The 15,587-nt window shown below is 48.4% G+C and overlaps 1 protein-coding gene across 2 annotated transcripts in view; it reads left to right on the top strand.

The window, feature by feature from the left end:
• The window catches only part of LOC140117030 (O-acyltransferase like protein-like), an 86,242-nt gene that overhangs the window by 4,429 nt on the left and 66,226 nt on the right, over window positions 1-15,587 (top strand). Inside the window, exons 1-2 of one of the 2 annotated variants that reach the window (XM_072133465.1) lie at window positions 11,046-11,206; window positions 11,285-11,508. The exons of the other annotated variant lie outside the window; for it this stretch is intronic. Coding sequence (XP_071989566.1) covers window positions 11,127-11,206; window positions 11,285-11,508 — 304 coding nt within the window. The 5' untranslated portion in view covers window positions 11,046-11,126. Of the gene's footprint in view, window positions 1-11,045; window positions 11,207-11,284; window positions 11,509-15,587 lie in introns of those variants that run through there. 2 annotated transcript variants of the gene reach the window in all.

The following is a 15,587-nucleotide window of genomic DNA, read 5'->3' as shown; positions in this document are numbered from 1 at the left end:
GGGTTGTCCCCGGGAGGAGTGCGGTGGCCTGCTGGAGAGCATGGACCACTTCCTGCTTCAGTGCCCCTTTAACACAGAGGTGTACAACCGGGTGGGCGCTTCCATCCATTGGCCCGGGTTGGCCGGTCTCTCCTATGCGGAGTGGGCCTATGGAGCATTCAGAGGCCTGGGTGGCCGGGACCGCTGCACGTTATTTCTAGTCAGTCTAGTGGTCAGGTACCACACGTGGAACGCACGGTGTTTAGTATCGACTCAGCGTAAAATCCTCCCGGTGGATGAGGTGGTTAGGAACATTCTGGGTGACCTGGTGAAGGTGCGCTCTCTGGAGTATGAGAGGCTGGGCACGGGGAGGGCCTCTCTCCTTTGGAGGGGGTTCTCCTTTAGTGTCCCTTAGTCTGTCATCTCCGCTCCTGGTGATGGGCTGATGCAGCACTGTAGATTTTGGTTTTGTGTTCTGAGGTTATAGTGATGTAGGGGCTTGCAGGCGCCGAACCTGGGCTTTATGTAGTTTGGATTTGTTATATGTTGATTTGTTTAATGTGTTTGTATCTTGTGTACAGTGTGTATTTAGTTATATGTAGTTATAGTTCTTGTAGGTTTGTTGGTTTTGGGGTGTCGATGTTAGGGTGTTAGGTTGGGAGGGGGTGGACGGGATTCGGACTATACAATCCTGGGCACTGGTCTGGACTATATAGCGCGGACTTTGGACGTTAGACCAGTGTCTGGGTGGGAGGGTGATGGGCGTGGGATTTAGTTATATTTAATGTTTTTATTTCCTGTTTATCTCTTTTTTTTGTGTATTCATTAGTTATTTATAAAAAAAAAAAAATTATAAAAAATTGTATATGAAAAAAAAATATATATATAAAAATTATAAAAAAAAAAAATAGGTGGTGGGATTGGGTGAAGGTTTTGTTTTATAATGCTGATTGTGTGGTGTGTGTGTGGCTGGGCCAGGAGATTTTCGTAAGACTCTTTTAGTTTGTGTTATTGTTTTGTTATTATTATTATTGTTTTATTTTGCCAGAAGTTATGGCTTGATTTATGTTTATGATTGTTATGTTTTTCATTTTTATATATAAAATAAAAGATTTACAGGATGTAACTCAGGATCAGTACAGGATAAGTAATGTCATGTATGTACACAGTGATTGCACCAGCAGCAGAATAGTGAGTGCAGCTCTGGAGTATAATACAGGATGTAACTCAGGATCAGTACAGGATAAGTAATGTCATGTATGTACACAGTGACTGCACCAGCAGCAGAATAGTGAGTGCAGCTCTGGGGTATAATACAGGATGTAACTCAGGATCAGTACAGGATAAGTAATGTCATGTATGTACACAGTGACTGCACCAGCAGCAGAATAGTGAGTGCAGCTCTGGAGTTTAATACAGGATGTAACTCAGGATCAGTACAGGATAAGTAATGTCATGTATGTACACAGTGACTGCACTCTCGAGGACACAAAAACAGTGACGTCATCGGCTTACGCTACCACCCTTAGAGTGGCTTCCGGTGCTGCCCGGTCCATCCCGACTCCCACTAACGGCCCACGATCAACCCTCCTAAGGAATGGGTCAATCGCGAACACGTATAAAAGTGGGCTCAGAGGACAACCCTGGCGAACACCAGACCCAACCTCAAAAGAGCGGCCAATCCAACCGTTCACAAGCAGGAAACTCTCTGCCCCTGCGTACAAAACTTTTAGCCAATTGACAAAACCACCCGGCAGGCCATACCTCAGAAGGACAGACCAGAGGTACTCGTGGTTAACCCGATCAAACGCTTTTGCCTGATCCAAGGACAGCAAGTACCCCTTCCAGTTACCAGCCCTGCCCTGCTCCACTGCCTCCCGGACACAAAGCACAGCACTAAATGTACTGCGGCCTGGAACAGAACAGTGCTGGGTCCCCGAAAGGAGCCGGGGCCCGGTTCTCAATACGAGATCGGTCCTTACCCTTTGACAGGATGATCAGGGCAGACCTCCTCATTGACTTCGGCAGAGCGCCCGAGGAAAGACACTCATTGAATACCTCAGTCAAGAGAGGAACCAAGGCGTCCTTGAAGGTCTTATAAAATTCGGATGTTAAGCCATCCGGACCCGGCGATTTCTTGAGGGCGAGCCCTTCAATCGCCCGGCTGACTTCCTCTTCCCTAATCATCTCTGTCAAAACATCAAGAGAGAGGTCTACTCCTGGCTCAGGGACAGTTTCAGCCAGGAAAGCCGACATCACATCCCAATCTAGATCCTTCCTGCCCAAGAGGTGCGAGTAGAAGGATCTGACAACCTCCAGAATCCCTGATCAGGACCTTTTCAGGGACCCCGTACTGTCAACCAGTCCTGTGACAACTTTACCATTCACTGACATCTTGCAGTTTCTGTAAGGGTCGGGCGAGCGGTATTTCCCGTAATCCCTCTCAAAAACCAAAGATGCGTGTCTATCGTACTGACACCTCTTCAGCAAAGATTTCACTCTGGAGATGTCCTCACGACTACCTCCAGTCGAGACGAGGTGCTCGAGTTTCCTCCTCAGGCAATGATACAGGCGGTACCTGTCCAGGCTCCTGAGGCTCGAGAGCTGGCGGAAAAATCTCGCCACCCAGCAATGGTACCTGGCTCTGAAGAAAGTCCTCAAAGGATTGTCTTATCTCTGCTTCTTCCAGGAGAGATGAATTGAGCTTCCAGTAGCCTCTTCCCATCCGGGGGGTCTCTGTAACATTCAGAGAAAACAAAATTAAACAGTGGTCGGAGAACTCCACCTCAACAACAGACACTGCTGAAGAAATGGCTTCCTCCTTTAAATAAAACCTGTCTATTCTAGACCTGCAGCTACCCCTATAATAGGTGAACCCCGCGTGGCCTGGGGTGTGCCGGATGTGGACATGCACCAGGCGAGCCTCACTGGCTATGCTATTAAGAGCGACGCTATCATAAGTCAGCTTGTCTCTGGAACCTCCCCTATCCTGGGACCTCGTGACAGCATTGAAGTCCCCTCCAAAGACCACCTGCCGACTTGTAAAAAGGTAGGGCTTGATCCTCATAAAGAGACACTTCCTGTCCCACTTGGACTGGGGACCATAGATGTTAATAAGACGAAGTTCTTGTCCCTTCATGAGGACATCCAGGATCAGGCACCTCCCCATTTCTAACTCAATAACTCGTCGGCATTCTACCGGTGCGGTAAAAAGGACCGCTACTCCGCTATACGGCTCGGCCGCAAGAGACCAATAGGAAGACCCGTGTCTCCATTCCCTCTTAGCTTTAAACACGGCCGCCAAATCTGGCAGCCTGGTCTCCTGCAAAAATAAAATGTCGGCTTCAACACGGCCGAGAAAATCAAAGGCCGCAAATCTAGCCGCATCAGACTTAATGCTGGCGACATTAATGGATGCCAGCGTCAACGGAGTGGGTGCCGCCATCATGAGTGATTGAGTTAGACGGCTTTTTTCTTACTACCTCCCTTCCCTCTACTGTCCTCTGAGGATGATCCCTTTTCCCTTCAGAATTGGGGCAACTTCTTTTTAACGAAATTGAGGTGTCCATGTTATTACTGGCCCCCAAGGACCCACCCGGACCACCCTCTCCTTCGTCCTTGTCTCCTGACTCTGAGTCAGTCTCCCACTCTGAGGACCCGGCTTCCCCAGAGGATAGAGACTCAGCGCCCCCTGCAGGCTGCTCCGCCGCCACCTCCAGAACCCCACCCTCAGCCTCTCTTCCCGAGGAGGCGATCTCATCGAGGGTGAGGAACTGGTTGGAAAGCTCAACCAGAGGGGAGGAAGTTTTCCCTTCCTTAGGTACCTTAGATACGCCGCGTTTTTTCTTTTTCTGCTTGCGCTTATTTTCTAGCCAAATCCTGTTATCCTCATCCATACTCTCATAATGGGAGGACGTGTAGGACATGGCACCTTTCTCGCGCTCCATCCTCCTGACCTCCTCATCCAACTCATCATCCCTCAGGGCCTCAGTAGCAGGACCAGCCTCTGAGGAAGGACCAAGGGTCACCCCAGCAGACTGAGGCTTCCCCAGTTCTCTCCCTTTTTGTCTGGCTTCAAGCCGCCTCAACCGAGAAGGTGACTTATTCTTACTTTTCTTCACAGGCCCCTCAGCTCCTCCACCTCTGCTGGTACCTTCCCCAACCTCATGGCTCTCCTCCACTGGGGTCACAACCGCATTGGCAAAGGAGCGAGGACAACGGCTGAAAGGGTGACCGAGCTCACCACACAGGTTACACCTAATGTCCTTACAGGATGCAGCGAGATGACCTAGCCCACCACACAAAGCGCACTTCTGCACTTGGCAGCTGGCACTAAAGTGGGGTCACTGCACCTGTGACAGACCTTCGGCTGCCCCTGGTAGAAAATCAGGATTCTGTCTCGCCCAAGAAAGGCTGAAGAAGGAATGTGGGCGACTGTGCCGCCTGAACACTTCAACTTCATCATGAAGGTCCAGGCCCCAGACCAAATGCCAAATTCATTGCGGTTTTTCTGAGGTACCTGTACAACCTCACCATAACGACTGAGCCAAGTCATGATGTCCATGCAAGAAAGTGACTCGTTACGGGTCAAAACGGTCACCTTCTTGACTGCGTTTTGGCGAGACACTGCTTGCACAGCAAAGTCTCGCCATGCGGGCTCGTTCTTTGCCAGCTCATAATTCGACCAGAAGAGCTCTAAGCCCTCCGGCCGAACAAAGCTGACATCGAACTCCGGAGTACCATAAGGATGTATCAGGGCAAAGATGTCACTAGCCCTGAAGTTCATCTTCAGGAGGAGCTCCACCACCCTTGACCTGGGTGGGCATGCGTCACTGCCCCTCCAGCGAAGACGAACCACATTCCTACGGGCAGCTCCGGGCCCACTTGTGGGTAAAGACCATACAGTCTCTCCCCCCCTTTTCTCTTGGAAGGCTGCCAGGCCATGCCTGTCTGTCCAGAAGGACAGATCAACCTCTCTCCCCTCTACATTGATTGACTTTTCCCCTCTCCTGAGAGCCTCCAGAAGACGCCTTTGCAAAACGCTATTCCCAGAGTCAGGAGACAAGGAGTTAACCCCACTTGCCCCAGCGGTGACACTCGCATAGCTCCTTATGGGAGCGGCCACCACTGGGGGTGCAGATGGACCAGCACTCACACCAGGATCCCCCTCAGCACCATTCACCACCCCCACATTCACCACACTATGTACATTACTGCCTCGCTTCCTTGCATCACTCACACCAGCTGGGCCAGGAGGACCTGGGGTTGCCTCGGCGTCACTGGACACTGGGGGTAGAGCCACCTCCATAGCTGATACAGCCTGAGAAGAGGCAGCTCCAACCCCGATCTTACTTGTGCCCTCTGCCTCATTGGCATTAACCCCTTGTTGACCAGCTGTTTTAATGTTTGTGCACCGCTGCTCGCTAGATGCATGAGGTCTCTTATCTTTATGAAGTCCGGACAGTCTATTGTAACCATCTCCTGGGTCTGATGATCCAATGCAAAATAAGATTTTTCCTGCGCCCTTTCCTGCAGGCTGCACAGGACGCTTGGGAGGCGCTGCACCACAAGCCCCAGCAGCTCCATCACACTGCCGCTGCTCACCGGACCTAGCAGCAGCCACAGTGCTAGGGGCCACAGGAGCCACCGCCACTGCCCCTGGCACAGGGCCACCCCCCCCCTCCCACTGGGGGGCAGCTCACAGTACCAGGACCTGCTGGATCGCCCTCACTGTCCGGCCTTTCGGCCGACGCCTTCCCTGCACCATCCTTGCTACTACAAACAAGGCTGGTGCTCTGCGCCATGATGGAACGTGGCTTTGCAATCTCCCCGCACCCTGGCACCGAGTCCACTGCAGGATTCGTGCTGGGCTGGGTAACGGGGCCTACACGACAGGCTGGCACTGCTGCCCGCCCGGAGGGAACAGGGAGGGGACGAAACAACAGATTCACCTCCTGAGACGCCTTGGTCTTCTTGGCTCTCTTCTTTCTCTTTAGGTCGTCATCTGGCCATCTATCATCGCCGAAGGAGAAGTTTTGGAGGTGAACTGGGGACTCAAGCTGACGGATCTGAGCCATTAGCGCCCCTCCCTGGCCGCTGTCATCACTTTCCTCCTCCAGGTTGGCAGAGCCGCAGCCTGATGGTAATGGCGCTTGCTCTGCAGGCAGCCTGTCGTGCGAGGCCTGCTGGTGTTGGTGCAGGCCACCAGACGGACACAGCAGGTCTTCCTCATCCTCCTCATCATCCCCATCGCCTTCATCCGCCTGGATCTGAAGCCCCTTCAGCTTTCTCAGCTTCTCCTGGCGCATGTCATCAAATCTGGCGTCGTTCTCCAACTTTTCCCTGAACGGACCGCTGTGCTCCCGGATCAACCGTCGTTTTTCCTGCAGAGCGGTGACCTCGGCTTTAAGTCTGTCAAAGGTCTCGCGTATCTCCTCCTGGAGCCTATTCATCGCCTTGCCAGCTTCCTCATACTCACGGAGGTGCTCAGCAATCCGGGAGCCATAGATGGTAGCAGACTCCCGGGCCTTTAGATGTCCCCATGCTTTTTGCACACCTCCGTGAGCACCCAGCTTTCCAGCTGAACCACCCAACTTTCCCGCACAGTCACTCAGCTTTCCAGGAGGAGCACTCAGGCTGATGTTACTTGCCTTGATCTTCTGTGTTCCGGAGACCTTGCGGCTTCCCTGGGTCTTGGGGGTGGCAGCCGAGGTCACATCGCTGCGTCCTTGGGTTCGGGCAGATCTTCTCACCCCCTCCATGTTGGCCGGTATCTGGCTTTTCCTGCCCCCCGCCGGCCTGGTCCGAGAGGCAGAAGCCTGGGATTTGCCTGGTTCACTCATTCCAGAAAACCCACTCCCTCCCTGGGGAGGAGAGAGCAGGCCTGGGTGGATTGGTCTTCCACCAGGTGGTGCAGGAGCTCAGCAGCAACAACCACACCCGTCAGCAGTTCACAGTGGAATGAGCCAGCACGAGCTATTCTGCTGCTGGTGCAGTCACTGTGTACATACATGACATTACTTATCCTGTACTGATCCTAAGTTACATCCTGTGTTATACCCCAGAGCTGCACTCACTGTTCTGCTGCTGATGCAGTCAATGGGGGTCATTTACTAAGGGCCCAATTCGCGTTTTCCCGACGTGTTACCCGAATATTTCAGATTTGCGGCAATTTTCCCTGAATTGTCCCGGGATTTTGGCGCACGCGATCGGATTGTGGCGCATCGGCGCCAACATGCACGCGACGGAAATCGGGGGCGTGGCCGAATGAAAACACGACGGATTCGGAAAAACTGCCGGCTCGGTATATTGCAGTGCGTTCCGATGCTCTTAAGCGCAGCAGCGCCACCTGGTGGACGGCGGAAGAACTACCTTAATGAATCCCGGTCGGACCCGAATCCAGTGCAGAGAAAGCGCCGCTGGATCGCGAATGGACCGGGTAAGTAAATCTGCCCCGATGTGCAATGGAGTACAAGATGGAAATTGCAATTATTTCTGGAAAGTTCAGTGCCCATTATGTGGCGCCCGTTATGTGGTGCTCATTATGTGGTGCCCGTTATGTGGTGCTCATTTTGTGGTGCCCGTTATGTGGTGCTCATTATGTGGTGCCCGTTATGTGGTGCTCATTATGTGCTGCCCGTTATGTGGTGCCCATTATGTGGTGCCCGTTATGTGGTGCTCATTATGTGCTGCCCGTTATGTGGTGCTCATTATGTGGTGCCCGTTATGTGGTGCTCATTTTGTGGTGCCCGTTATGTGGTGCTCATTATGTGGTGCCCGTTATGTGGTGCTCATTATGTGCTGCCCGTTATGTGGTGCTCATTATGTGGTGCCCGTTATGTGGTGCTCATTATGTGCTGCCCGTTATGTGGTGCCCATTATGTAATGCCCTGCTTGTGCCACTGTAAAATGTCAGCTCTCTGATTAGGAAGCCATGTTTCCTGATGCGAGAGAGACCCAACATGTGATCCTAAACTGTAGCCAGAAAATCCAGCAGGGCTCCGGAATGATAAAGCACTTGGAATATAAATAAATAATAATAATAAATAAATAAAGAACTTGGAGAATTATAAAGGATCTGCTAACAAATCCAGAGACTTAGAGGGGAAACACAAAACCCACAAGTGCCCCTAGTTTGTATTCTACATCCCGCAATGACATAATGGAGGGGTATAGGCAGCAACGTGACCTAACAGTTGTTACAATTATTCATTTTACCGAAATGAATTCACAACAGGTTGGGCGTGAATTGTGAATGTGTTGCGTATAAGGAGGCGGAAAATACCAGGGGACCAACTAAACATTTGTCACTCTGGAGGTGTCGCAGGTCTCTTAGTATATAGTGTCCATCCTTAGTATATAGTGTCTATCCTAACTTTTGGAACAGACTCTTTATTGAGTCCTACCTTTAGAAGCAGCCGAATTCACCGGGAAAATGCTGTCCTGGCAAAACACAGGAACATCTAAACCAGAGGTACTGGGGCCCCGTCCATCTTGTCCAAATATTAGTTTTCTAATATCTTCCTTTTGAAAATGGAGAAATGATACGGCAGGACATGCACATTGGAACAGCTCGTAAGAGTTGTACAGCATCATCTGTACAATGTACACGGTCAGTGCTTTTGTACCAGATCTTCGTTTTCCGTAGGGAAATTATCGCCAAGTGTTGCTCTTATTCACCCTAGCGATGGCCATTGTGACGAATATTGCTGCTATTGGCTGGACCAAATTGACCAGCCAATAGCGGCAAACATGGACAGAGGGGGGCAACAAAACCCCTCTGGACCGCAAGGCAAAATTGGTGGCTGTCAGGAACAGCCGCCACCCTGCCCCGATCACCGTGTCTACAGACATGGTGATCGGTATTACTGACGTCATAAGTAAAGTCGCTGCTATTGGCTCGTCTGCATTGTTGAGCCAATAGCAGGGATCATGAACTGGGGGGGACGTAACCCTTCTGGTCCATAGGGCAGGATGTATGGCTGTCAGGAACAGCCGCCATCTTGCCCCGATCACAGTGTCTGAACCGTGTGGGCAAGTTACTACCCGCTGCACCGTTCTATGACAACGCGCGTTGGGAATAGGCTATACAATCTTTATTTTTTAAGCAATTTAGTCAAATAAGGGCTTATTTTTTGAGAGACGAGATGCACTGTAAAAAAAAACCTTCATTTTAGTGGGTTTTTAGGTTATTGAAGCAATTTTATTAACTCTTTATTTGTGGAGGAAAATAAAATCATCAATTCTTGTTTTGGTATTATCTTTAATCTACAGATCACTACGATTACGGTGATACCTCATTTTTATAGTTTTGTTTATATTTGTCCAATTTTATTGAAGGAAAACTAGAATAGAAAAAATTGCATTTGTTTTAGTATTGCCATTTTTATAGCGGCATAACTATAGTATTTTTTGGTTGACGGAGCTGGTTGTGAGCTTATTTTTGCGTGACAAGTTGTTCTTTTCAGTGGTATCATTTGGGTGCTTGTAACTTTTTCGGATCTCTTTTTAGAACATTTTTTGTAAAGCAATTTGATAAAAAATGTAAATTTTTGGCAAGTTTACGTTCAGCTTGACGTAATAGTACTGCAAATTGCGGGAACGCACCTCCTGCGATGCAGTACTATTACGTCAAATGTCGGGAAGGGGTTAAAGCACGCTCTATGTGCAAGGTGCGCTCTCTGACCTATGAAGTCCTTTTTATGACTACAAGCAGTCCCCTACTTAAGAACACTCGACTTACATACGACCCCTAGTTACAAACAGACCTCTGGATGTTGGTAATTTATTGTACTTTAGTCCTAGGCTACAATAATCAGCTGTAACAGTTATCACAGGTGCCTGTAATGAAGATTTATTGCTAATCCTGACAACCCAACATTTTTAAAATCCAATCGTCACAGAGACCAAAAAAGTTCTGGCTGGGATTACAATGATAAAATATACAGTTCCGACTTACATACAAATTCAACTTGAGAACAAACCTACAGAACCTATCTTGTATGTAAGCCGGGGACTGCCTGTATTTGGGACAGTGTGTCATAAACCTTAGGCTGCATTCACACTACCGCAAAGGGGACGTATATATACGGCCGACGTATATACGGCCGATATATGTCCCCCATAGACGGCAATGGGCGCGGCGCGCCCTACGGGAACGGTACAGTGCCGCACACGTGCGGCACCATACCGCTCCGTACCCCGTGAAAAAGTAGGACATGTCCTATTTTTTCAGGGCATACGGCGCCGCGGCCATGTATTCCTATAAAGAGGGGTGGGGGTGAGCAGCGCTCTCCTCCTCCTACTCTCTCCACGTGCTGCCGTGGGCCCGCCGTGCTACGGTACTGCGGGCACCGGTTGTGTGAATCCAGCCTTAAACGTATGCACACACTGATTCACACATTGGAATGTTCTTAATTGTTACTAATAAAAGCTATATTTTATCTTTTTCCCCAATTATACCTGTGATCCCAGTTCAACCTTTTAGTTTTTTTGGGGTGTTATCTCTATTTAGCTCCTCAGAGCCTTTTTTTTTCTTACACAAATTAGGGGGCGGTGCCGTCGGATGATCCGTCTAATTTGGACTGAGCGCGGCATTTAACTTTTAAATTGTGTCGCAAGCCCAAGCACTTACATGCACCAGGAAGACGAATGTGAACTCCGGGGACCTGAGCGGGGAAGCGACACATGCAGGATATCGTGCGCACAATCTTAGTGAATCGCGGCACAGTGCATAATCGTCTGTGAACTCTAGTGACCCTGTAAGTAAATGTGCCCCAATTTGTTGAGGAAAAAAAATAAGCCCTCACACAACTTTTTACACAGAAAAATTAAAAAGTTACAGATTTATAAAAGTGGAGAGCGAAAAATGACCCGTTCTTCTATTCAGCATGGTAATGAGGAGCTGTCACATCACTTTGGAAAGCACAGGGGGGATGAAGATCAGATGATGACCTAGGGATATAGTAAATGATTAGTGCCATGTGATGTGAAGCTGAATACATATATATATCCGTGGGAAGATCAAATAAAGAGTTTGCGCTGTAGTTACTGACGTTGCAAACGATATTCATAACACATCAATCAATCATTTCATTATCAGTCCAGGTCTACGTAAGAAAACCCAAACACATTTCTGTTCTACGTCGATGCATTTGCATCACAAAAACCTTCCGGCCGGTTCAGACTTCATATGGGACAGGAAACACGAGACGCCTCCTATTCACAGGTAAAGCCGGGATGGTAATTGATTTACTTTATGCAGAGTGATTCCGGCTTACGCTCCACAGCTGCTTCTTGTGAGAAGACGTTCTTGTGATTTGTCGCTGGCCGGACCCTGTGATATAAAAGCCGGACTCTGGGAAGCCACCGCAATCTGCGCCATGTGGACAGTGCGGATCCTTACGTTGGTTTTTGCCTTTGGTGTCATCGTTGTGGCTCCTGCAAATCTATCGGAAAAGTGTTTACAGGACACCATGGATTACTTGTCAGATCTGAACTCCAAGGAGCCCAAGACTTATGCCATGCTCAGTAAGTACCACTGCTTGCTTTCTGTTTCAGTTGTGTCTTATTCATACTTATTCATAATGTTATAAAGAACCAAGCACCACCAGAAATTAATGCCAGCTCTTACATCTAATCCAGCTCTGTAATGATCACACAAGTTAAACAAACATTGGGGGTCATTTACTAAGGGCCCGATTTGCGGTTTCCCGACGTGTTACCCGAATATTTCCGATTTGTGCAGATTTCCCCTGAATTGCCCTGGGATTTTGGCGCACGCGATCGGATTGTGGCGCATCAGCGCCGGCATGCACACAACGGAAATGGGGGGGCGTGGCCGAATGAAAACCCGACGGATTCGGAAAAACCGCTGCATTTAAAAAAAAAAAAGTGCCGCGGAGCTTGCACTTACCTTCACTAGGAATAGGCCGGTCAAATTGAGTGCGTTCCGATGCTCTTCAGCGCAGCAGCGCCACCTGGTGGACGTCGAGGAACTGCCTTAATGAATCCCGTCCGGACCCGAATCCATCGCAAAATTTCCAAATATGCCTTTCCTGTTTCCCAGCAATCTGGTGATCACTGGGAAACTGGTGGCACCAAAATGTTCTATTTTGGTCTCATCAGACCATGTATCCTGGATTATACAGATGGTCATTGGTGAACTTCAGTCGGGTCTGCACATGTGATGGTGGTGTGACTATGGGGACCTTGTGTGTCCTGTAGGGTTGTAATCCATGATGGTGTAGACTGTTACTAAAGGTAATCTCTTGTCTGTGGTCCAGCTCTCTTCAGGTCATTGACCAGGTCCCCCCATGTAGTTTTTGGGCTGATTCCTAATATTTCACAGTATCCTCCTTGACCTACGAGGCGGGATCTCGAACATTAATGGTCATCTTCCATTTTGCCTAAGTTGTGAACAATAGAGCAGGTCCAATTCCTGGCCGAGCTCAGAAGTCATCAGTGTGTGAGCAGAGGTCACCCCTTGATGATACAGGATGCAGCAAAGGTCCAGGGGGCAGTTGTTCGCATTGCATGAAACTGCATTAGTGTTGTGCAGGAAATCGTAAAGTAAACCTACCACCGCGGATCTACCTTTTAAGGTAGATACGGTCTCAGGTTCCTCTAATGTATAGTAGTATAGCCTTTTTTAGGGCTAATTCTTTTGTGGCCCAGAATTTTTATAAATTTTAATTTTCCCAAATGCAGATTTCCTAAAGAGGCAACCAGGACGTGGAGTAGCAGGAGCTGGGGCTACACGGAGCGGCTACACAATGCCCCAGTAGCATCTTGCATTCTGCCTACCAATCCATCTTCAGAATGCAACTACGAGGAGGTGCACGCACTCGTCTACGATAATGTGCAGAATGCTGGCTGCGCGGTCTTGGCTCTGAAGCTGGAGCTACTATGCATGCCCAGAACGCCCAGAGTGTGCGCAGCTCCTAGTAGCTGTACACTGAAGATAGATTGGTAGGCAGAACGCAAGAGGCCAATGGGACGTGGAGTAGCCGTACCGTGTAGCCTCTGCTCCGGCTACTCCACACCCCAGTTACCTCTTTTGGAAATTTGCATATTGGGGTAATTAAAATCTACAAAAATTCTGGGCCACCAAAGAATTAGCCCTAAAAAGGGCAATGCTGCTATACATTAGAGGAGCCTGCCACCGGATCTACCTTAATAGGTAGATCCGTGGTGGTAGGTTTCCTTTAAGAAGAGAAAACTCTGATCAACCCTTAGATGTCACAGTGATGGCAGAAGCCTCTATTGCATCGGGTAGGTACAGACAGCTGGGGCAGCTTTAGGCCTTATGCACAGAACATTGTACATTTTACTATGGTATTAGGGGGATTGGGTCTCATGTATTGTGTTTATGCTGCTGTATGTGTGTCTAGCTAAAGGGTTCATGTACTTATAGGTTTGAGAGTTATTTACTGATGGTAAACATACTGGGGGACATTTATCATGTGCCAGCGTGTGATATAACCCTGCACCTTTGCTGTGTCTGATAAATCAGGAGGTTCCGGACCAAAAAATACTGGCAAACAAACACTGATAAATCCCCCCCCCCCCCGTATCTATGTAGTATACTTGGTGGGGGCCCCAATCTTCATACAGTCCACGGCCCATAGTAATCAGCCCGCTACATCTGTACAAACCTCTCATCACTGTTGGCCGAGCATTCAGGAACACCAACAGAAGAGGCAGCACCGTGTGATTTTTTTTGTTTGTTTTGGAAAAATTTGTATTGTTCATAATTGAGTATAAGCCAAGTTTTTCGGGACAATTTGTTACTGAATTATATAATCGTTGCTTGATGACATCATAGTGTGTGCATGGGCAGAGTGCATAGACACATCTCTACCTGCGATGTTACATAGGAAGCCGACAGGTAAGAAAATTTAAATGGAAGTATTTCATTAGTAAGAGGAGGCACTGGGCACTTGATTTGTGAGGGGAGGCTGCTAGACATTTCATTAGTGAGGGGAGGCTGCTGGACATTAAATTGGTGAGGGGAGGCTGCTGGACATTTCATTAGTGAAGTAAGGCTGCAACCAACTTATTTCCCACCCTGGGCTTATACTAATCTTTTCTGTGGTAAATTCAGCTTATATGTGTGTGTGTGTGTGTGTGTGTGTATATATATATATATATATATATATATATATATATATATATATATGGTACTGGTAGAAACATTTTTAATTAAAGCGTAACTGTAAAGTTATAATGATTTTAAACAATTCTTAAATGTGATTCCCCCTTTGAAAACACACAGAACAATGCCCGTATTTTGCTGTTCGCCCATTTCTTTCCAAAGTTCTGGCAATTTTTGTTCTGAAAGTGTTTGACAAAAAATATTTCTCACCAGAGGTGAAGTGGGCGGAGACTAATGTCTGTCAGTCTATGCCCTCAGGCTGAGTCCAGTTAGCTTGCCCACAGTTCCAATAATGCCTTGTGTTCTCTCTCAAAGCAATTCAGCAATAAATCCATTTAGTTTCCCATAAAAAAAATCTGAAGAAACAGTGCACACAGCGTGGCAGCTTCCATCACATGGAGGAGCAGGGGATATGTACAGTACATACAGGATATATATGGTGACAGCCTGGCAGTTTCCATCACATGGAGGAGCAGGGGACATGTACACTAAATACAGGATTTATATGGTGACAGCCTGGCAGCTTCCATCACATGGAGGCGTGGAGACATGTACAGTACATACAGGATGTATGTGGTAACAGCCTGGCCGCTTCCATCACATGGAGGAGCAGGGGACATGTACAGTACATACAGGATGTATATGGTGACAGCCCGGCAGCTTCCATCACATGGGGGAGCAGGGGACATGTACAGTACATACAGGGTGTATATGGTGACCGCTTGGCAGCTTCCATCACATGGAGGAGCAGGGAACATGTACAGTACACACAAGATGTATATGGTGACAGCCTAAAAGCTTCCATCACATGATGGAGCAGGGGACATTTACAGTATATACAGGATGTATATGGTGACAGCCCGGCAGCTTCCATCACATGGAGGAGCAGGGAACATGTACAGTACATACAGGATGTATATGGTGACAGCCTGGCAGCTTCCATCACATGGAGGAGCAGGGAACATGTACAGTACATACAAGATGTATATGGTGACAGCCTAGCAGCTTCCATCACATGGAGGAGCAAGAGACATGTACGGGGCACATAAAGGATGTTTATGGTGACAGTCTGGCAGTCTCCATCACATGGTGTAGCAGGGGACATGTACAGTATATACAGGATATGTATGTTGACAGCTTCAATCACATGGAGGAGTGAGAGACATGTACAGTATATACAGGATGTATATGGTGACAGCCCGGCAGCTTCCATCACATGGAGGAGCAGGGGATATGTACAGTACATACAGGATATATATGGTAACAGCCCGGCAGCTTCCATCACATGGAGGAGCAGGGGATATGTACAGTACATACAGGATATATATGGTGACTGCCTGAAAGCTTCCATCACATGATGGAGCAGGGGACATTTACAGTATATACAGGATGTATATGGTGACAGCCCGGCAGCTTCCATCACATGGAGGAGCAGGGAACATGTACAGTACAT

Source organism: Engystomops pustulosus, chromosome 1 (assembly GCF_040894005.1).
Source record: "Engystomops pustulosus chromosome 1, aEngPut4.maternal, whole genome shotgun sequence".
Classification (NCBI taxonomy): Eukaryota; Metazoa; Chordata; class Amphibia; order Anura; family Leptodactylidae; genus Engystomops; species Engystomops pustulosus.
Note: the sequence above shows the minus strand (reverse complement) of the source record. Positions and strands in the feature narration are given on the sequence as shown.